Raw genomic sequence first — 24,552 nt, 5'->3', positions numbered from 1 at the left:
CTGACTTCATATTTCACTTGCAAATGACCTGAGTATTCTCCACTAGGCTGAGTTCAAGAAGCCTAAATGATGTATTGACACACCTGCTTGCAAAACAGGCAGATTCTATTGCAGGGACAGCTTCCCTTTTATAAACAGTCTCTAAATAAACTTGGGCAAATTGAAGGAGTTTTGCTTCAATTAAAACAGCTTAAAACAAACAAGCAAACAAACAGTCTAAGACTGAATGTATCTTGTGTTTATTAAACACAAAATAATAATCCAAAATGAAATATGCTTGTCTTCAGCAGGTAGAAATGAGTTTAATTTGAAGGTTTTCAACATGCTTTCTAACATCCCTAAAACACAACAATGTCTCTAATGTCAAGTTATTTATGCAAGGCGCCAAACATGGTTTAACATTCACTAACATAAAGTGTTCTACATTTACACAATAACAATGGTTCTTCAATAACCAGTCCTAAATGTATTTGTATCAGACTTAATTCATTAATTCATTCTATCAGAAAGAAGTAGTGCCTAGTTAGTGTGTTATTATTCTTATTCATGAAAAAAATAAGAAAATGAATATATAGCTAAATGCCTCATTTAGAGGTAAAATACGCATTTTATATCCCATCATGCCATATCTCTTTATATTTGGGAATGTTTGAAATACATACTGCAACAATCTCCTTTAAGGGAAGAGATGTAAAAAGTTTGGTTTGGTATTTCTGTCACTTCATTCAGCCAGCAAGATAGGGAGTGAATGTGACAGAATGCATGTCTTAAAGGGCATCTCACTTATTACACTCTGAGCTCACAGAATATCCTCACTTTCACAGCTGGAAAGTGCAGCAAATCCCAAGATTATCCTTACAGCTTGATTTAAAAAGCAGAAGTATAACCATTTTGCCTGTCATTTCTTTCATTATTAGGTCTGTTTCATTTCAGATTCTTGTCCAACATGCAGTTGCAATACATGCAAAGAATTTGCTTTATAATTTGTTTCTATTTCCCATAATAAAAACAATAAAATAATACAACAACATGGGTATGGTTTATTAATGAGTAACTGCAACAAGGTTTTTAACAAATTGCATTGATAAGAAGTGTGCGATTTGTTGTGTAATTATTCAGTGTAAGATATTCTCAGAATTGTATAGATTCACTGGGGTATAATACCAGGTTTTAAATTTAATTAATTAATTGTTTCCAGCCTTAAAAAAAAAAAAAATCCAACATAAAGAGTATTTTTGAATTCTCTTGTATCCATGAAGACAAAATGTACCCTTCCCATATTGAACATAAACACCTTTCCTGACACAAAGCCAGTGCTTGATGGCAAACTGCGTAAACCACAGTAAAAAGGTTCTCAATTACTTGTTTACTGGCTAGAGGATGGTTTTGCGAACTTAGCACAGAGCTGATGAAGGTTTAGCACAGTGAATTTTGGATGAATGACAAGGCCCTATCGCTTGTAGTGCGCTGTTAACTTTTTGAGACATCAGTGCCAATGTTTTGTCAGGTGTGGGGAGCCTCACTGTGGGTCAAAATTTTGTTTCCATGGAAACCAGCCAACTAAAGTGTAAAAAGCTGTCATAATATCATTGGGGGGAAAAAAATGTTTAATTCTTGAAAGAATTAATTTCATAGTAATGGTAGCTTCCCAAATGACCAGTACATTGCTCAGAAGAGAAGAAACACATCTCCCTCTTCCAATTTAAAATTTGTTCATTGTCTGTGGCAATAAATAAGGTGAAATTCTACTGTAAATAATCTGGGGGAAAAAAGCACTTTTCTTAATATGAGTACAGATTTATTTACACAAGTAGGTATTCAAAATTACTCTTGTGGTATTAATATGGAATTGATATGGAATTTGCTTACATTTACGGCATGCCCATCATATTTGTTTTTAGTCCATGTATTACCAGTGGCCAGTTCAAATATTTGGCTAGGCTCAGCTCTTGTTGTTTCTTGTTTTTATTTTCTTACCGGTGACACTGTTGAAGATTAATGTTTATCAAGATGTTGATTTACAAAATACTAAAGCAACATATAAAGTTTAATAAAATATATTAAAATAAGTTGGGTAAAATAAATATAAATACACACATCAACTGGTGTATATGTATATTTATGTCTTTCTCTTTATTTATTTCTAATTTACATCTTTAAGGATGTTTTCTTCTACTTGGATGCCAGTAGCCTATATCAACGCTTTGGTTTTGTGTAGAAGATCAACGACTGTAAAGCATCATTGATCCAACAGAACAATATGGGATGTTTACGGATACTGCATTGAGCCAAAGTCTCATGACTGTGACATGTGAGGCCTACGGAAAAAGTGACTTACTGCTGTTTTTTGTATAACCTTTCAATATCTACCAAGTGAGACCCACTGAGTTCCAATGAATCATAATAATTGCCAACAAGTGATAATACAAGGAAAACAGTGTGCTGCTGTGTGTGATTGTAAAAGGTTTTATGACACATTTCAAACCATTTGAATGTTGTCTTTTCCAGGACACTGGCAAGTGCAGGAAAAGAATTCAAAGATAACTTCCTGAAAGCCCTGGCAGAGCGAGAGGAGGCCAACCGCAGTGGGAAAATGACTGTGAGTACATTATTACAGCACTTCATTGGCTACGTAATGGGATTCCCCAATGATATTTAGCCAATTCCATTATGAACCTAACAAGTTATACCCTGTGTTTAGGCACGTCAATAAGATACAAATGTGTAAATACTGTGCACAGTAAGGCTTCAGTTCCTCTCCTAAGGAGCCACTCCCTTCTCAGCTCTTTCACAGAGTGCTTTGTTTTGATCTTGTATGTGCTTATCCATAGTAAAGATGGAGTTTGATTTAATTTCCTTTCAATAAACAAACGCAACACTAAATAATTACACTCCACGCTTCATGCCTAGCACCAGCAGCTGTTAAGTTCTTTTCAAACAAAAACTGCCAGTAATTCTCCTTGTGCTCAACACGTTGGAGTTTTATCAGGTCTCACGAGCAAATGCATACTTGTCTTCTGGTTTGAATTAGACGGCTCTCTATATATGACTTTATCAGTTTATTTATGTCTGTCACTTCAGCACTTCTCTTAACTCAATCAATGATACAAATACATTAATCAGAATATAATTTATGTTAACAGTTGTAATCAGTTGCAGCTTCTGACTGTTTATTGCTCATCCATTCACAAAACTGTAACATTTTTTTCCTAATATGAAATAATAAGTAATAAGGTCATATATTCAGCACACTGGTGCATTGTAAGTTGCAAGTTGTTATCTCACAATACTGTGAGAATATATGTGTACTTGTATAGCTGTGATTCAACATATTCACACCCTTCCTTTGAGAGAATGTCATTGAACTGAGGTAAGACAGGGGATGTGTGAAGTTTAACTGCCATTTAGTTCAGTTTAGTTCGGCTTGAAAACTGCCGCAGCCTGCACACCAGCATGAGAGAAATGAGGACAGTGTCCAGTGGTCCTCTGGAGGGCCTGTCCTCTTACCCCCTATTCACACTGGGTTCGGTTCGGTTCATTTGCTTTGAAACAATGTATCAGTGTGCTTGCTGTTCTCACTTTTCTTGTGTACAAACGTGCCGAGTTTGTTTGCTAATGAACTCGGGTTCGTTTTCATGGTTCACTTCCGTGTTTTCTCAGACTCAGATCACTTGTGTTCACATTGCAATAATCAAGTAAGCTCAGTTAGTTTTGTATTGATAAAACAGTGGATATTTACATTTTACATGATTAGTGCATATAAGAAATGGCAGCATGATGCATACAATAAAAAATACATATGACGCTAATAAAGTAACTACATACAGTCATCCAAACACATTTGACAGTTTACTTCTGACACCACCAAGTAATACATTGGCGCATTCACGTTGTGCAGAATGTGCGCAGAGCTGACCAGCAAAGCAATTAATTTTCAGAATCTGTGACCAATGTTTGTATCATGAACGCCTGCAATATTTAAACATACTTTATGCAGTTATTGAATACAATATGCCGCTATTCTGAATATTATATATACAATACAGTAATGTGACGTCCCATAAATTTCCATCTGGGAGTATTTTGCTGCTACCACCATACCTTTAAAAATATAGTGATACTTTACATAATACATTAAATGAAGGGTTTTATAGCTATTCCTTATTTCTGACACTTATTTTCTCACACAAACAAAAGTACAACTAAGCCGCAAAATGATTGAAAAATGACTTGCTCACACGCAGCATCTTTAGATAAAATTGTACTCACAGATGTATACATGTTAACTTTAATTTGCATTATATTCCATTTAGAAAGAAAATAGCAAAATACCTTTGTAACAGCCTTGATGTATATAGCCCAATATCCAATTGTTGTAAGATTGTTACCGTCAATACATGAACAAATTAATATAAATGCGTATGTTATCTGGTATCGTACAGTCAAAACTACACATTATTAGGTGAAATGTTTGTTTTTTTCTGATTGGAAAAGAATCGAGACCTCCCAGTGTCACATTTAAGTTTTCCAAGCGAACCAAACTCAGTTATTTTGCCAAACAGACCGAGACCACCTCTTTCAGTGGTCTCAGTTTGTTTCGGTTCGGTTCGTTTGCCAATTGAAATTTGTTGTTCACACTCTTCTCCAAATGAACTGAACCGCACCGAATACGAAACAAACCTCTAGTGTGAACGAGACCTGTTTCACACTGCAAGGGCAGCGGAGCTCATGGTATCAGCCAGAGGATGGACGGAGTTCCCACTGAAAACACTGAAGGCTTCATGGGCCTGAAAAGCCAAAAGGGATTCACTGGAGTTTAGGGCTCCACATATACCCTGTGTGGTGGTCTTCCATAATCCATATTTTTAACAGTGTAAGATCACAAGTAAATTATTATTATTATAAAAAAACAAGTACCATTGCCATTTTTTTTAAACAAAACAAAGAAAACAAATAGCCTAAGCATTCCCCTTGAACTCCTAAGTCCTCAGTGTCACAAACATTGAACAGGAATATATTATCCCAATTGTGTCAGGCCTCTGCATGTGATGTGTTCATGTGTGTCATGCTGGCTTTCTATTGGTTAATTTAGACTTGTTCAGAATATACTTTGCAGCATTTTCAGCAGTTCTGGACGCTAGAGGTCAATTTCTTGTAACTTCAAGTTTTTTCTTTTTATTATTTATGACCTTGCCTACTGTATACAGTTGGGAATTTTTTCCACAGTGGTGCTCATCATAACTGAGGAAGATTCATGGCAAGTTGGCTGTGTGGCTTCAGAATCACGTAGCGGGAGCAACAGAACATCAAGGAGCAGATTTCATAGGGATTAACATTAAATCATCAAAAACACGCAGCAGAATAAGTCAGGCATTGTTACTGTGGTGGCTTGTTTAACGTTGAAGAAGAACAAGATCTTTACTTGCAGCAGTAGAAAGCAAATAGGTAAAATATGACCTCCCCTTACCTGCACCCGTGGGATTTGTAATTATAAGATCAAATGAGATGCAGTGAAGGAGTATAGTGGAACCTGCAGACACAGATTTTCCCACTGAATGTTGACTGTGTAAACAGTGCCATGCATAAGCCGTTCTGGCTTTTTAAACCTGCGTTATTGAAGCTGGTATAAAGAGGCCGGTTACAGCTTGTTCCTTTCACAGGTATTCAAAGAAACCACTGTAGCTGACTCAGAAAAAAAGCTGTGAATCAGGCAGTGTCTAATATACCTCTTCCTGTGTTTAAAAGAGAAAAAAAATCAATGGAACAAAATATAGTGTTGTGTATCACCAACAATATTATGCTGACATGATCCCCCCCCCCTTCCTTTTTTCCCACTAAAGTGCTTCCTCTTATGAAAAAGTGAGCTGAAAAAATGTTTATTTTCTCCCCCCCTTTTTATTTTAAATTGAACCCACATTTGAGCACTTAATACCTCTTCTCTTGGAAACTGTATGAGTAACAGGTAATCTTAATACAGTTTGACGAGCCTTGACCTCTTTGGTATGTTTATATTGCTTAAATGTATTCCAGCCAACATTTACTCTTGTGTGGGCATCAGAAAAATATACTGTATCTAGCTCTGTGTATACATACTGGTTATGGCTTGATATTATTATTTATTTTAGGTTTTTTTTATACCAGTTATGGAAAATGAAGTATTAAATAGTGATATTGTGTATTTGGTTATTAATTCGATTTTTTAAAGGTGATATTAATATTATCTACAAGACATAAATACAAAAATGTAGAAATCAGCATAGTGTCTCAAGTGACAGCAGTTCGGTAATTAATTATAGAAAAATACGCTTTACAGTTATTTGCTTCCCATTGGAAATATATAAATCATTTTGTTGTGTGTATTACCCGATATGATAACCCGTATGCCAAACAGAAATGGACTTTTGCTTTTTGGCATTATTCATTTATAATGTTACACTGATTTACATTGCATTGTATTATTTAAACTATGGAGATACTACGCATTTAATTTTTAATGGACTATATAGAAGCGTTTTCTTAATATTACATGCGGTACCCTGAGGAAACAGCTGGACGGGGCTAAAGACATGGCTTAATCGCATTATTTCAAATCTTCAGAAATGCACGAAAAATAAAATAATTGCCATTTTCACCTTCTGTAAGGTCCAGCTGCGAGTCTCTTCAGATTGCCGGCCCATAGTGTTTTTAACACTCCACTTTACAGCTGGATTTCACAAGAGTCACTTATCAACCCATTTGTTAATTTCTGCAAATGAGGCGACTTGTTGACGGAGTAGCTGTTTATTTCATTCAGTGCTATTAAAGGCTTTTCCTGCACAGTCTCCCTTTCCTTTGAGCTAATAATTCACACTGTAAGAGTCATTGTGTTTGTTAATATTAGTCAGACAGATGGCTGATTTTCATCTGTGAATTTATGGAACTGAAGAAGGAAATATTACCATTGTGCTGCTGCACGAGCCAACTCTGCTAATGAATACACATGGGCACAATAGCTCTTGACAAGTCTGTGTCTAAAACTTGTATTGTTCTGTGTTTCAAAATCAGAAATGATGATTTTTAACCTACAGAATGCACACAGAGAAAACAAATGTTAGTCACACACTGATTAATTCATTTTCATGCCAAATAAGAGGGAATACAATACAGAGATCAATATGAGTGTTGAATATCTTGCATTTAATATGTTCCTGTTTTTGTTTGATTTAGAATAATGTGTCATTTTGATTTATACTGTCTAACTGTACAGTTCCTTTTGTGTAGGATATAAGTGTTAAAATCATAGTTACATTATTAGTCTCAGTGCCACAGTGGGTAGCACTTTTTCCAAATCTGAATTATAATTTTAGCACTGTCTAGATTTGGTATATATATATATATATATATATATATATATATATATATATATATATATATATATATATATATATATATATATATATATATATATAAAATAAACACCTAAGTCTGTAAATAAACGTTCATGTGGACTCCAGAAACAGGAGGCTTGCAACTCTATTCCTGTGAAGGGGTTTTCCTTGAAAGCATCACGTTACATAAGCTAATCTTTGATAAGGTTCAGTAATAAGACCACCCAGTGGTGTAAGGTATACTGTACAGGAGTTTCTTTGAGCTCTCCTGATGAGTTGTTGAAACACATGGCTCTGGGCCGCACTGCGAACACTTGCAGGCCCTCCTCATGGCTGCGGGCTGGCTGCTGACACGTTTCAAGCTCTGGGTTCCCCACTGCTGTTCATCAGGCATGCACTGAAACCATCATATATTTTATTATTATTATTATTCTTTTAAGCTTCTCTAAAGTGTAGGTGATTCATCTTCACAAAAAAGAATGTAAATATTATCTTGAAAAAAAGAAGAAGGATGTTTTCACAGTAGCACAGAGAACCATCTAGTTGGTTACTACTTTTTTGGATCATGATCAACTTTATGGTGAAAATGTAAATAATCATTTGACTTGCATCTCGGTCACAGTTTTTACGAAGATTTTCTTTATTTGGATCTCTTTTCCTGAATTAGAAATTGAATGATTTTTTTGAAATTCACTTTCTAATTTTGTTTTGGTTTTTGCACACGACCAGCTAGCTTTATGTGTCCCAAAGGGAATGCAGCTCAGCTATTAAAAAATCCTATATTAAGATCTTCTTTTTCACCATTCTTTACGTTCAATAAATTATCATAACTTGCTTTTCTGTCCAGGAAATGTAATCAACTATCTTTCAAATATTTTCATGAATGAAGTTGCACCACATAGCTGGGTTACTTACTCTAAAGATATACCACTGTTGTCCTTTTTGTTTTCTTCTTCTAACAAGCAAACAAATGAATTAATTAAATAATGAATAAGCATGGTGTGTCCCTGCCAAGTTAGCAGATGAAAAGCAGGACAAAAGTCCCTAAATAGCTACATGAATTCTTTCAAACATCAGTCTTCAATTTGATTGAAATCAGTTTTATTTTTAATCCATAATTTGTAACAGATTGCCTTTATTTGGAAGACATAAAAATGAATTGTACACTAAATACTAGAGAGTGGCTCTCAGAAGGCTTGACTGGTTTGAGGAACGATAACCTTTCATGAGTTCACTGCCCACCCAGGGGGTGTCATTGTTCATGGAGTACTGGATCACTTTGACTATGCTGCCTTGGATATATCTTATCAAATTAAAAATAACACAATAATTAGTGCCTTTAAACATACATAGACTGAACACTTTTATTTTGGAAGACTTAATGGATATGTTTAATCTTGTGCATATATTAAATGTGTATTCATATTTAAACAGGTGTTTTGTTCGATTTTTATTAAAGAGAGGAATATCCGTTCGATTTAAGGGATTTGAACCAGACACGTTTAATTTTTAAATTTTTGTTTTAAATTATAATTATATTATAATTACAAATACAAAACACCCTTTGGAATATCCACCTCATATTATTTTGAATACCTGTAAGTCAGTATGATTTTTAAAGCATGGGCAGATGTGTTTCTATGCTCCTTGCACATCAAATGATGAAAATCGGTTCTTTGTGGAGCTTGAACTTTTGGGATTTTATTACTGATATTTAAATAAACGTCTGATGCATCTTTGGCATGGTGATAGTTCATGCTGGGTTTGTGCCTGCCCAAACTTTCTGTGCATTTTCCTGGAACAAGTTAATTGCAGTCAGTTACAATTATTTATGGGAATGGCGAAATTGTGATGGCAGGGCACTATGTATTCAAATACAAACAAATGTGTTTTTCTCTAACAAATAAAAATGTATTGCTTGATTGATTGACTTGCCTTGTGTGTCTTTATTGATGCTGATGCCATCTTGTAAATGGTGCTGATTATGTCACTGTAGGATCTTTTCCTTGTCTTGATTAATAAGGCTTCCATTAAAAGATTGTGTATGTACAGGGTGTCTTTGAATAATTACTTGTAAAATTCCTCTGCTTTATGATGCCTCCTGTTTCTAACTGTTGTCTTGTCATTCTGACTTGTTTCTAGAATATGGTTTAAACCTGTCAGTAGTCTTTGTTTTGACTGTCATTTCAGTTGTTTTCAGCTGTTTTGTTTAGTTTACAGATGATCAATCTGGTGTTCTCATTGATATGCTTCTGTTCTGTCTTGAAGTATTCAATTGACATTGTGCTGTTTTGTCTCTGAACCTTCAGCTATGCATTTATAGATGTTTTCAGATATATATGTTTTGATGCTATATCTGAAATCAGGCATTCAGCCTCTGAACAAGTCAACCCCCACCCCAAAGTTATTTTCTTGCAACGGGTGTTTAATATTGGAAATGTTTTCCATGTAATTTTGCTCCTCATTCATCAAACAAAAGCTTTCATCTTCCTTTTATGTTGTGGCCTTTCAAGTTAGGGTGAAATTACACCTGTCAGTAATATGTGTTCTCTTTACTCCATCTATCTGTCGTTTTACAAATGGAATTACAAGGAGTAATGGCACCCGTGGATTTTAATGAACAACCGCTCTTCCCTTTGTGTGCAGTTAAATAATCTTCCTGTTTGTCACCCCCGAGGGCAAAACCAGGGGAAAGCCTCCTGCGCATTGAGAACCTCTGTAAGGTCAGAGGCCACATGCCTTCATAATTGGGTACAAAATAATATCTAGTTAACTCTACCTAATTTTTTTAACATCCCAGCCTTGCGGCTATTTAAATAACCATTTAGTCCCCCTCTTTTGCTTTATTATTTACATCAGCTGGCATCCTGAAGCCCAGCGACTAGCTTGCCTGGTGCTTTACTTCCACAGACTTGTTACAAAAGCTGGGCTGCTGCCAAATGTCACACACAAACAATAGGTGCACCTGGGCAGCTTTCACATTATTTACACTGGGTAGAAAGTTAATGTTTTATCAAATCCAGGTCACACCTGCACAGGATACTTAGTGGTGTCTCTTGTTGGAGGAGTGTACTTGTAAAGTTGTAGGTGCTCTGTACTGCTCTTTGGGGGGATCTTATGATGTCAGCAGTTCAGTTTCTCACATCAATTTCTAATACAGCCTTTGATTTTCCAGCTGGTCCTAAGTGCCATAGCAGGTTTCGGTTTTATGATATTTGCATTACATTGTTAAATCAATTCACACATTTGTGTTGTTCACTGTTAAAAGTGTCTGTAAGTTACATTTTAAGTTTTGGTATTATGCATACGTAAATGCAATTTGCAAAAATGGAGGGGAAAGGCTTTGGCAAGAAAGCTGATCAATGGCATTAACAATATCTGTGTTTTAATGTCATACAATTAAAAACAAGTTACATTACTGCTGTATTTAATTAATATACCTTATTCATAAAATAACCTTGATCTTTACAGAAAGAACCGAGGTAATGCTTTGGTAAATATGTTTAATCCATAATTAAACCTCCAGAATTGATTGTAAATATAACACTTATTATATAAGATGAATTAATTTGTATATACATAGAGGCATTATAACTTTTCTTTTAAGCTTGGAGGACTGTTAGATTGAAAGTATTTTAAATAAATCCATATTTGAAATCAGATGCTATTAGCAGGCTGATACAATTAAACATAGGGCAGACAAAGGTGTGACTTGCATTACATAGTTTCTTGTGTTAACAGATTTCTTTCATTACATACCTTCCTTATGATATACTGTTGCTGTTTTTTTTTTACATTTTCTTTTTAAGTTTTACTTTTTTCCCAATGCAAAGAAAAGTGCCTCCTAGTCACTTAATCCCTAAATGGTCATTTGGTTGTTAGAAAGTGGAAAATAAAGGCAGATATCCCATGAAACAGTGTTCACCTCATTCTATAAAATACCTTGTAAAAATATTGTTAGTATCTTTTGAACACTTAAATGTTACAAAACCCCTTCCTTGATACTTTTACGGCTCTAAATGAACCAATCCAACAAAGTACACCAGTGAACCATAGCACTCACTGTACAATAATTCTCATTTTTGGACGTCAGAAGCGTCTAGCTAATAACTCTCCCAGTAGTCTGAAAAATAATGACTCAAGGGTATGGTTTTTAATAGTCTACCAAAAAACACCTGGGGTCACAAAGCACTTCCTAGAGGCAATAATGGCAACAGTGACACAGAAATAAATCATTCCAAATCTTTTCCAAGTATGCAGAGAACAACAGCTCCTCTTAAGCTCTGTCTGGTTGTGTTTAATGTGGAACTGACTATCAAGATTATACATTCCCTCTGAGAAAGAGATACAAAAAAAATACTTGGTTACAAACGGGAGGTTATTCAGCCCATCTTGCTTGTGTCGTTGTTAGTCCCAGATGCCAGAATCTCATCCCGCTGTTTCTTAAATACACCTGCTGTTCATTTCAACAAATTTCAAAGAAGGTAGATCTGTTTGGTTAACTTCAAATGCTCTGAAAATGCTGAATACTTTAATCAGGTATGTGTTTATTTTTATCTTGAATCAGTTTAAGTTTTCTTCTTTTTCTTTTTCTTTTTCAAATAAATGAAATTATATTTATCACACTTTTATTGCAATTTGATGGAATACTTTTTTTATTAAACATGTATTCCTTGTTTACTTTCATGGATGACTGGTTGTCTGAAAATAAAATATATATATATATATTAATAAATAAAAGAATTCTGAATTTTGTTTTAGTCAGGTTTTTGTTTTTGGAAATAAATTAATCAAAATATTTATTGAAGAAAATGTCTCCGATTCAGTGTTATATCAAGCGTAGCCATTGTGCTATAACACAAGAGTAATGAGCTTTTAATTAACCATAGTTCCCTGAAAGCAAATATTAAATATTTCAGATAAGAAACTAAATATTTTAACTTTTCTTTTTCTTAACAACATAGTTTTAAGAAGGTGTAATTTTATTGGAGGTGTGGATGATGTTAATTCAAAATATGAAACTGTAAAAACAAAAATCCTTGATAAAAAACAATTACACAATAAAACATTTTTTTTTTTGTTCGTTTGGCCTTCAGTCAAGCAACAGATTGACTTCCTTGGCATTGCAGGAGCAGTTTATTTGTTGTTGCTGGTGCCAAGGAAACAACTGAAAAAAACTTCATACAGCTCATATTCCTGGTTTGGAGAACGATAGGGAAGCATTTTGCAATGGGAGAAACTTATCATGAATTTATATATATATATATATATATATATAGAGAGAGAGAGAGAGAGAGAGAGAGAGCGAGAGAGAGCGAGAGAGAGTAATTGTTTTATTTTTATTTTATTTATTGAAAAGGCGTACACTTGTTAGGATTTTGGTTAAATCATTTTTTCTCTCCCAGTGGGATATCACTTGTTACGGATGACCCAATACTTACATTCTCCCATACAAGACTCCGAAATGAACGCGCCACTGATAGACACGCATTCCCAGATGCAAACTATTATCTCTGGTAAAGAAAGTAAAGGCTGTCAGATTCTGATGTGTACTGCTCACGAGGGAAACCTTCTCACACAAAGGCACTTTTTGTTTTTGGTCTGCGGACCCAGTAGGTTCTGTATTGATAGGACCTTGTTCTGTATAGGTAATAAGGTGGTCAGTCATGCAGCCAAAAGATCAAGTTTAGCGTTAAAATTAAAGAAGAATTCCCAGCCCTATAGCATTACAGTCGGTGTAAAGGCCTCTGCTGCCCAATCTTTTGTCCCTGTCATGGGCAGTAAAGTAACAATGCCAAGTTGATTTCAAAGCTGCAGACCAAGTTGGATGGGCTCGTAAAGAGAATGAGTCAGGTAGGCCTATCGTATGACCTTGGCAAGAATAGTAAACAGATCTGTAAAGAGGTGAGGATATAACCAACTCTCTATAGATTTAACTCCTCTGTCTGAACGTCTGTAACACTTGTTCTGGAGAACTCAGTGATATTGTTTCATCACAAGTACATTATTTAACACAGAATGTGTCTGGGTCAAGACAGACATTTTCTATCACTTCATTTTTAAACCCTGTTCAAAGAGGAGATGCAATAGTCAAACTTTCAGTAAAATAATCAATTGTTCTGGATTTTGTTTTAAATCAATGATTATGCGATATATAATAGTGCTTGTAATAGTCAACAAACTTTTTTAAAGAAGAGTGTATGTATGTATGTATGTATGTATGTATGTATAGATATATAGATATAGATATAGATATTGTGACAGGTTGGGGGGCCTGTTGCAAAAAGGGCTTCTATGTAGGCAGAGTCTGGTCTTGAAACACACAGTAGGGAGGCAGGCAGAGGGTACAAAACAGGCTTGCTGTTGGTTTATTTCTTCCCTCAATGGCAGGCAGTGTCAAAATAAACAAAAAAAAACTAGCTCTGTTCAAGCACTAACTAAACATCAACAGTCCCTAAATAGCAAGCAAACAGTAATAATAATAAGAAAAGTAGATGCCCGGGTCGGCAGAGCCAGGTGCGTTAGCTGCTGTGTCTATGGGTGCTGTTCCTCCAACTGCAGCTGTGGCTGTGGTTCCTGTTCCGACTGCATCTGGCTGCTCTTCAGATTCATGATCTGGTATAATCTTCCCCTCTAATTCAGTGCAGGGGAAAACAGGTGATGCCTTCTCCTGGGTTGTAGGCACCTCCTGTGCTGGTGTGGCCTCTGAGGAGACAGGTGGCGACTCCATCCTGAAGTCATCTTCTCAGTGCTCAGGGGCAGACTCTCTTCTGCCAGACACGGTGGCAGATATTCTTCCACCATGTATGGTGGCAGACACTCACCCTTGGAGTGGGATGAGGAAGTCTTCCTCTTGTACCGGCCATGGTGGAAGAAGCAATTCCTTACCAGTGTCTTTTGCCAAGGCACCAGATCCTCCCATTGCAGCTCTTTGAGGGAGGTAAACTCCACCTCATCGTCAGGCTCAGGGAAGGCATTTAACTCCACCCCTCTCTCTGGGGTGGTGAGGGAGAGAAGCTTGACCTCCTCCTCTTTTTTTATTATTATTTTTTATTTATGTATTAGCAGATATGAGATATACAGTAAACAATATACACTGATCAGCCATAACATTATGACCACTGATAGGTAAAGTGAGTAACAATGATAATCTCATTATCATGGCACCTGTCAGTGGGTGGGATCTATTAGGCAGCAAGTGAACATTTTGTCCTCAAAGTTGATGTGTTAGAAGTAGGAAAAATGGCCAAGCATTAGGATCTGAGCGACTTTGACAAGGGCCAAATTGTGATGGCTAGACGACTGGGTCAGAGCATCTCCAAAACTGCAGCTCTTGTGGGGTGTTCCCGGTCTGCAGTGGTCAGTACCTATCAAAAGTGCTCCAAGGAAGGAAAAGCGGTGAACTGGCGACAGGGTCATGGGCGGCCAAGGCTCATTGATGCTGAAAAAGTTCATGCTGGTTCTGATAGAAAGGTGTCAGAACACACAGTGCATCGCAGTTTGTTGCGTATGGGGCTGCGTAGCCGCAGACCAGTCAGGGTGCCCATGCTGACCCCTGTCCACTGCCGAAAGCGCCTACAATGGGCACGTGAGCATCAGAACTGGACCACGGAGCAATGGAAGAAGGTGGCCTGGTCTGATGAATCACGAGTTCAAGGTGTTGACTTGGCCTCCAAATTCCCCAGATCTCAATCCAATCGAGCCTCTGTGGGATGTGCTTGACAGACAAGTCCGATCCATGGAGGCCCCACCTCGCAACTTACAGGACTTAAAGGATCGGCTCCTAACGTCTTGGTGCCAGATACCACAGCACACCTTCAGAGGTCTAGTGGAGTCCATGCCTCGACGGGTCAGGGCTGTTTTAGTGGCAAAAGGGGGACCTACACAATATTAGGCAGGTGGTCATAATGTTATGGCTGATCAGTGTATAAGGTCTTACATCCTAGAATGAAAAATCTGATAAGTGCAGACAAGATGTTAAGTCAAAGTTTAGAGCTAAGGGAAAGGGAGCGTAGGGGATATCAAAATAGACACAAGTGGAAGTAGTGCAAAGGCAAGAGTATGACAAAATGTTGTATAAGTGCAATTTTACAGGAGAATAAATGACTAAATTACAAGTAGAGTCTGAAAAGATATGTCTTGAGCACGTGCCCGAAGGAGGTCAAGGACACTGCTGTTTTGACTTCAGTGGGAAGGTCGTTCCACCACTTAGGGGCCAGGGATGAGAAGTAGCGGCTCTGAAGGAAGGGGAGTGGAGAGGAGGCAGAGTTAGTCTTCTGGCACCGGAAGACCGCAGCGGTCTGGAGGGGATGTATGGAGAGACGGGGGTCTGCATGTAACGCGGTGCAGTCTGTTCGAGACAGTGGTAGGTGAAGGTCAGTGTCTTGAATTGAATGCTTGCTGGTATCAAGAGCCATGGAGTAGCGTGTGCGAATCAGGGGAAAGAGAGAATACCAGGCGAGCCGCAGAGTTCTGGATGAGCTGGAGCGGGCGGGTAGTAGTTGCAGGCAGGCCAACAAGGAGGGAGTTACAATAGTCCAGGCAGGAGAGGACTGGACGTGCAGCTGAGTCGAGTAGTTGGTGAGGAAGGGTCGGATTCGGCGTATGTTGCTCAGGAAGATTCTGCAGGTGCGTGTCAGCGTTGTGATGTGCTGGGTGTAGGAGAGCGCAGGATCGAGGGTGACTCCTAGGTTCTTAGTGGAAGAGGGGGATTGAGATGGAGAGGTCAGCAGAAGGTGAGGAAGAGGGGGGCGAAAAGAGCAGATCAGATTTGGAGAGGTTGAGCTTGAGGTAGTGTGAGTGCATCCAGGCAGAAATAGCAGACAAGCAGGAAGAGATGCGAGAGGGGATGAGAGTGTTGGCTGAGGGAAAAGACAGGAAGAGCTGGGCATCATCTGCGTACAAATGGTAAGAGAAACCATGGGATGCGATGAGGGGGCCCAGGGAGTGAGTGTTGAGAGAGAATAGGAGGGGGCCCATTACAGAGCCTTGGGGTACGCCTGTGAGGAGAGGTTGGGGGGTGGATGAGGAGCCTCGCCATGTCACTTGGTAGGTCCGGTCATTGAGGTAGGAGGAGAACCAGGTGAGAGCGGTCCCAGAGATTCCAAGGTCAGCGAGGCAGTAGAGGAGGATGGAGTGATCGACACTGTCAGATACTGCAGAAAGATCGAGGAGGATGAGGACTGAGGAGAGGGAGGCCGCCCAAGCACAGCTGAGGGAGTCAGTGATTGCCAGGAGAGCCGTCTCAGTGGCATGAGCTGTGCGGAAGCTGGATTGCAGAGGATCAAGAAGTGAGTGATGGGAGAGAAATGCAGAGAGCTGACGGTGGACAGCACCCTCAAGTGTCTTTGAAAGGAAGTGGAGTAGGGAGACAGGGCAGTAGTTTTGAGAAGAGGTGGGGTCAAGGGTAGGTTCCTTGAGGAGTAGGATAACAGCAGCTTGTTTAACAGCAGAGGGGAAACAGCCAGTGAGTAGTGAGGAGTTGAGGAGGGAAGAGATGAAGGGGAGTAGATCAGGAGCAGTCGCTTGGAGGAGGCGAGTGGGGAGAGGGTCCAGAGCACACATTGTAGGTTTGTGATGTAGGAGGAGAGACGAAAGTTCAGAGTCCGAAAGAGGTGAGAATGAAGAAAAGGAAGCTTGATCGGTGGGAGACTTTGGCGGGGTGGGGAGGGAGGGGAGAGAAAGGCAGAAAGACATGAAGTGGTGGTCTGAGATGTCCAGGGGTGTCATGGAGAACGATGAAGTGGAGCAGCCTCTAGAGAAGATGAGATCTAGCTGGCAGTCTGCCCTGTGAGTGGGGGGAGATTGGGAGAGAGAGAAGTTAAAAGAGTGGTGGAGGGGAAGAAATCCGGCAGAGTGGGAGGGATTGCAGAGGTGGATATTGAAGTCTTCCTGGAGGATGGTAGGTGAAGACAGTGAGGGGAGGGAGGAGAAAAGGAAGTCAAGTTCATCCAGGAAGGAGGCGAGTGGACCGGGAGGGCGGTAGAGAACTAGAAGGAAGAGGTGAGAGGGAGAGGTGAGTTCCACTGCATGGAATTCAAAGCTGTTAGTTGTGATAGAGGAGAGAAATGAAAAGCAGGAGCCCTGTTCCTCCTCCCCGCCCAGTAAGTCGCAGGGAGTGGGATCGGACAAACAGAGAGGATAGGGCGGCAGGGGTGGTTGAGTTCTCAGGGGAGATCCATGGCTCTGTGAGAGCGAGAAAATCCAGAGAGTGGTGGGAGGCAATAGCAGAGATGAAGTCAGCCTTTTTGGAAGCTGAGTGGCAGTTCCACAGGCCTCCAGAGAGTGGAATAGAGGGGAGGGAGGAGGAGGGGAGAGGCAGGGAGATGAGGTTAGAGGGATTAGGGAGGCAATGGCGTGCAGGTGCACGCTGAGATGAAGGAGAGAGCAGGACTGGAATCGAAGAGATTGTCATGGCTGCCTGGTGTTGCTGTGCGGCGTCTCCTCGCAGCCTTCTCGTAGATTCTACGAGTCTCTGGAACTACTGGAGGGATGGAACACCATTCTTCCAAAAGATATTTCCTTTGGTGTTTTGATGATGGTGGTGGAGAGTGCTGTCCAAAATCTCCCATAGGTGTTCAATTGGGTTGAGATCTGGTGACTGCAAAGGCCATAGCATATGATTTACATCATTGTCATACTCATCAAACCATTCAGTGACCCCTCGTGCCCTGTGGATGGGGGCATTGTCATCCTGGAAGAGACTACTCCCATCAGGATAGAAATGTTTCACCATAGGATAAAGGTGATCACTCAGAATAAATTTGTAATGATTTGCAGTGACCCTTCTCTCTAAGGGGACAAAGACCCAAACCATGCCAGGAAAATGACCCCCACAGCATAACAGAGCCTCCAGACCCCCCTCACTGTAGGGGTCAAGTAGTCAGGCCTGTACCGTTCTCTTGGTGTCGCCACACATGCACTCGCCCATTTGTCGAGAACACTAGCCAGTTGGGCATCTTTGTGACTGAAGCTCTAGCCATTCATGCCCCAATAATGACCCCTCTTTCAAAGTCACTTAGATCCTTTTCTCTTGCCATCTTGATCCAAAATCGAGGTCAACTGGGCCTGCTCAGCATTTTTATACATGTCACAGAGGATAATAGGATGTTAATTGTTTAATTGTATCATGCAGTACACCTGTTTGGAGGCATCTGCATTCGTTATGTTCCTCCACTCATTTATCCAGTTTTTTCTTTTGTTACCTGTCTGTATATCCCCATCAGCCTATATTGACCCACTGGATGAAGTTCCCCCCAAGATGTTTCCACTTGCTTCAATCTTGCTTCGATAGCTCCTTTGTCCATCTTTGGTCTGTTCTTCTTGCAGTGTGTCCGGCTATTTTAACATTTTCACTCTTTCAATGATATCACATTTTAGTTTGTTCTCAGATCAATTCATTTTGTTTTCTATCTCTTCTTGTTATTCCAAGCATACATCTTTCCATGTTTTTTGTGTCATCCACAGTTTCTGTATATTTTTTTTGTTTGGTGAACAGGTTTCACAGCCTTAAGTGAGCACTGGGAGTATGCATTGAGCAAATACTTTTCTCTTCAGGCAAATGCGTAGATTTTCTTTCAACAGCATGCTGTTTCTTCCACATGCACTCCATCCCATTTTTACTCTTTTTTTTAATTATTCCATAATATCTCTGTCTGCGCTTATTTGTTGTCCAAGGTAGACATCATTTTCATATAATACACATGTGTAGTTATGTTTTGTTATGTATAGTATAATACTTGAATAACAGCAGAGACCTGTACTGGATCTGTAGCTTATAAGTGAAATATTATTTCTGGACGATTTCAGGAAGTGGATTTCATGGATAATATCTGAGTCTATAAAAAGAAAAAACGGCCACTTAAAGGCTTGAGCTGGCATAATGAACAGACTCTGCAGCTGTGCCCACTCCCATAATGGTCTGCATATGCCATTCTGGAAAAGAGAAACAAAACAAAACAAAACAAAAAAGTTAAGACCACAAACAATATTACATTTCTCTTCTGGAACTATGAGAAATTATTTTAACAGAACTATGGAATGTGATTTTAAATTTGTATTTGTTATTTTTGCCCATAAATATTTGAAATAATTAGTTGAAGCTTCATCTTAAAAAAGCAGCTGTTCAGAAGAGTGGGCACAAAAGTTTTCTAACATTATTCCTGAAGTGAAATTGCAATTATGTAAATCTGAGCTACTGGAATTGTAAACACCAGGACCCCAGAGAACCAACTGGAAGGTTGTCAGCTGAGCTCTAATGTAACACTCATTTGCAACAGAAATAAAACGGGATACATTTTGGCAACCCAATCCTGGCAAGCAAGCCATACCACTTGCTTCTTTATTTCGGCATTGACATCAAGTGCCTGGAAGTGCCTTTCTGTAATGATTTCCTTTACTCCACCCCCTAATGAACAGCTGCAAGAATTTTGAGACACCATTTAAAATATGTGCTGGCTGATTTTCAGGACAGATGAAAAGGGATACACTTAATCTAATCTCTGTAGCTGTCTCGGTGTTTGTACTTGAAAGTTTGAGCATTCTTAGAATAAATGCAGAACAAATTATGGTTGTAGATTGACACTGACTAAACATTCATCATCTGGACATTCTCTTGGGGGAGACTGGGATTTTATAAGCTTTGTACTTTCTATCGAAGGAAATTATTCCATTATGAGAGGGCCATTTGGGAGTCTGACTCTTCTGAATTTGATAATTCCAATTTATTACTGAAGTTCTGTCTTTAATAGCAGCATGGGGGAATGTTATTAGCTAGACTACATTGTGTTGATCTGTGTTCTCATATTGTTTTCTGTGGGACATTCTTTAAACAGTCGTGTGTAGTGTACATATAAATGGACATGTCATGTACCAGACACCACCAACTAAAGCAATACTTACCAAATTTGTATATAGCATATCAGTTTAGATAGTGAAGAAGAGAAGTCACTAATACTTATTTATTTATTCCCACTTAATCATAGCCCATGCTGCAGCAGTAGGGTAAAACAATCACTACATTCATACAAAATAAAACAGGAATAAAAGCTTATTTAAAATACATTGCACTAAAATGTATCCTTGGGCTCCCCTTCCATTTAAAAAATGTGTCTTGCCAGTTTTAAAATATTTAAAACATGGAATATGTTTTTCTAAAACAAGATCATTGCTACACCTTCTAATAATAGCAAGATGAGATCGTGTGTGCCTCTACTGCAATACCGGTGGTCACTATCACTAAATTTCTAGGAGATCTGTTTGTCTGCACCTGGGATTATCAGTGTGAAATATCTCACCAAAGCCGAGGCCTGAGAGAACTGCCTTTGAGACAGTTGGGTTCATGTGCCTGATAGAGAGTCTCACAATGATGTGTTATCATAGCGAACTTGCAGTACAGTAATGACAGTACTTGAGAGAAATGTTGTCAGTAGTTGATAGAATAAAACAAAAATGTTCATTTTACTCAAACACATACCTTTAAATAGTAAAACCAGAGAAACTGATAATTTTGTAGTGGTCTCTTAATTTTTCCCAGAGCTGTAAATGTATTAATCCAGTTACATGTATGCACAATTAAGGAAAATGAATAGTTGATGGAAACACTCACCATTAACACAATGCATATGTCTTATGACATTTATGTGATGAGTCTTAATAAAAGGAATGAAAGGGTAACTCACTGGTTTCCATTTTTCCTTGCAGAGCAGCTAGTTTAGGTTTTCTATTACTCTGAATGACTACAGCATCAGGTGGGGAGAATCAGGTGTTCAGAAAAATAATGTTTGCACTTTCAACACAACACTTCCTTTTGCTGTGGGCAGTAGCTAATACGTCTTCATTTTAGAGTTGATTTGACGGCTGTAAAGCAGTATGTTGCCGCAATATTTGCTGGCATCGATCAAGGCTTCAGAAGTTTTGGCTCTCACAGACAATCCCATCAGCCTGTGAGACCCTTGTCAGGCTGTTTCTTTTCACTATCAACTCAGGAAGCAGGAATTCAGTGCAGTCAATGTCTTAAGTTACAGAGAGGCCCGATAAAATTTTATTGACTGTTGTGCACAGAGTGAAATGGATCATGTATGATAGGCCTTCTTCTGTCTTTTGGGGCTCTTGTAGAAAGAAGTGCAATGGGGATTTTGCAAATGTGCTGAAAGTTTTTATCCCATGAAAAAAGAGGCCGTAGTCATTAAATTGTAAAATCTGATGCCTGTCTGTTATATTGTCCACTTAGGAATAAGCTTGCTCATCTAGAAAAAATAAAACTACATGGAAAACTTGTGTCTTTCAACATTTCATAAATATTACATAATGGCCAGAATAAAATGCATTTTTTGTAAATGCTTAGAAAACATTCCAGTGCATTTACCTCCATAGAAAACGCCTTAACCTTGTTTTGTTAGATGTGAATTAATGCATTATACCCTTATTCTAAAAAAAAATATATATATGCTATATATATATATATATATATATATATATATATATATATATATACAATAATCTTATGCTAAAATTGCCCTCTTTTTAGTCACTAGTGTACGTTTTTGTTTGTTTTTTTACATTGTAACCACAGAGTGCTGAAAGAGCACATTTGAAAAGCTGCCATCACAATACTCTAAATTAATGTCTTCAAGGATCTTATAAGAAAACAACAAACACTCTTTCAAGAGAGGCTTTTTTTTTTTACGTTTTATTTAAAAATCTTTATAGACTCCCACTTAGTAAGCTGTCTGGCAGTTTGTTGAAGTCTGCAGTTACCATGTTAATTTGACAGCTATTTAGATCTGATTTATCCAGTAATTTATGATTTTTTGACAGATTAGTAATCACTGGATAAACTATCCACCATGGTTTTGCAGATCTAAGAAACGTGACTTGTAATGGTTTAACGTGCTCCTTGAAAAGTACTGAACTGTGTATTACAAAGATATAAGAGATTAAGACTTCATTAAACTAAAGACTCTATAAAAACAAATAGGGGGAAATATTATCATTCCTATTGTTAGCTGTAAACATTTAAGACCACAATGGACCCAGCTGTCAATGCCCCGAAACTCACCGAAAAGGTAATGTCTTCATTAAATTGCATTTGATGCTGATATAAACAAAAACATCAGCGTGCGGTTTCTCTTTGAGAAAAAGGAAAATTTGTCCTAAAGATCATCTGTAGTATATTTGATTCAATTCCCAAAATAGCTGTTTTAACCAGCCTCAGAATAATTAGATTTCATTGTAGTTTTCTGTACCACTCTAAAATTATACAATTGTTGGTTTCTTAGTGATATACAATTAATTAAATCTGGATTTTTAGAAGTGTCAAGTTCTGGTTCACTCTGTAAGGTTTTTATGACCCCATTGAAGCTTTCGGCAAACTGTATCTGGTATCTTGCCATGACATCATGTTGTTACTAGTGTGATTGGTCTCAGGCTCATTTCACTGTTATCAAAAAATGATTTACATCATGTAATTTCCATTCCTTTCATCCACAGTCACTAAGATAGCTGTAGAGCGAATGCACCTGCTTATCTGTCTCTAAAATTGAATCCTGACTCATCCACTCACAGGCATCAAGATCTTGTTATTTTTGCAACTCCCATTCATGAACATCATTCTTCAGGATACCACATGGCAAATGGATACATGTATATACAGGTGTATATGTATATTTCTATGCATGCATGAATCTCTTGTGGATCTGCCATTTTCATACTCAGCCATGGTTACATCACCAAAGTATCTGCCACCAATGATCATGTGCAGAGACTTGTGTATCTTGTCCTCTTTTCTGTATAATCCAAACCTTAATTTAGAAGAAATGTAATGTGTCCCTGTTTTTGACATCACTGCTTCTCTAAGAACATGCAACTGTTGATTTGAGAATTTAGGCTTTGGTTCCATTTCTCTCAGAATGGTTTGCCTTTCATAAGCCCTACTGTCACAGAAGGACCTGTTTTGTCTTGATTATTTTGCATCCGCCTGTCAGTAATATGACTGTCTACAATTAAATGTTTTTATTTTACATTTATTTTTTTTAATGGCTAGTACAATAGACCTTCAAAAAAAATTCTGAGCCCAGCTAAAGACTTGGAAATATGGAAAAAGCTTAGTCTTCCTGTCAGAAATGTGTTATAACAAACGGTCGAACGCTGGCCAAGTCCAAGTGTCCTTCAAGATGCATGGCCTCAAGTAGCAGGGGCTGTAGTGTGCGTTGATTTCTTGCACTACTACTCGGTTTCATTTCCACTGTTACTTGATCTAGGAAATCAGCTTATGCTAGAGTGCTCTAACACATGGAGCACATTCTTTGGAATCCTCTTTGTTTTATCACTACACACTAAGCTGCTTAGATTTGTATTATTGCACCTGAATAAATATTGTACGGCATTTCACCCACTTAGGTCGGTGCATATGTCTTACAGGGGCAGTCTTCAGTTCTCTGCCTCTGTCTTTAACCAAATAACCAGGCCTCAGCACCCTATTCCACCTGACCGGATGTCAAGGAATGCATGTTTTTGATTCCTATCTTGAAAGACCAGCTGCAGGCCACCAGTAGTTTCATATACAGCAATGCATTCTTTTTTCTCTCTCTCTCCCTCTCTTTCATTACTAGCGTGTAGAGGGAACTATGTCCATAAAGTGAGCTTAATGTAACATCTACTAGCATAGTTTTTGAAAGCTAGACATGCCAAATTCTCCACATGTTTCAATCTCACAGTAATGCATAATAACAGGTGTAGAGTGATGGTTGCCAACTTTGGGAGATGGATTGAAAGAGAATTACTACTTTGCCAAAAAAAAGAAAAAAAAAAAGAACTGGTATTTAATTGATATTTTGGGATGTAAACTGATAATAACAAAAGGCTCGCAATCTAAAGAATTCCGAAATTGAGGCTTTTTAATCTTTTCATCTGTGTAGTCTCATTTGGACAAAGCAGAGACGTCTGGCAGTGAATCACTTAAATGTGCTTTTTTTTGTATTTAGCTTTTTATTATGCTCCAGTTGTCCGTGTACATCTGTCTGGCAGTATGGTCGTTTTATCTAAGGATGTCTAACACAGCTTGAAAAGGACAGGTAATTAAATATTAATGGCTTAGAAGGAGATTTCAATCCATCATACTGATGCATATTAATACAGAGCTTCTTGTTGGTGCTGTCTAGTTTTTTTTTTTTTTTAAAGCAATTGA

General features: G+C 38.3%; 1 protein-coding gene across 2 annotated transcripts in view; it reads left to right on the top strand.

Moving 5' to 3' along the window:
• cfap299 (cilia and flagella associated protein 299) overlaps positions 1–24,552 on the top strand; it is a 114,796-nt gene that overhangs the window by 39,944 nt on the left and 50,300 nt on the right. For both annotated transcript variants that reach the window (XM_066712093.1, XM_066712094.1), the window contains exon 3: positions 2,509–2,599. In XM_066712093.1, coding sequence (XP_066568190.1) covers positions 2,509–2,599 — 91 coding nt within the window. The remainder of the gene's footprint in view (positions 1–2,508; positions 2,600–24,552) is intronic.

This window comes from Amia ocellicauda, chromosome 8, assembly GCF_036373705.1.
Source record: "Amia ocellicauda isolate fAmiCal2 chromosome 8, fAmiCal2.hap1, whole genome shotgun sequence".
NCBI lineage: Eukaryota > Metazoa > Chordata > Actinopteri > Amiiformes > Amiidae > Amia > Amia ocellicauda.
The sequence above is the reverse complement of the archived record's forward strand: the minus strand, read 5'-3'. Positions and strand labels throughout refer to the sequence as shown.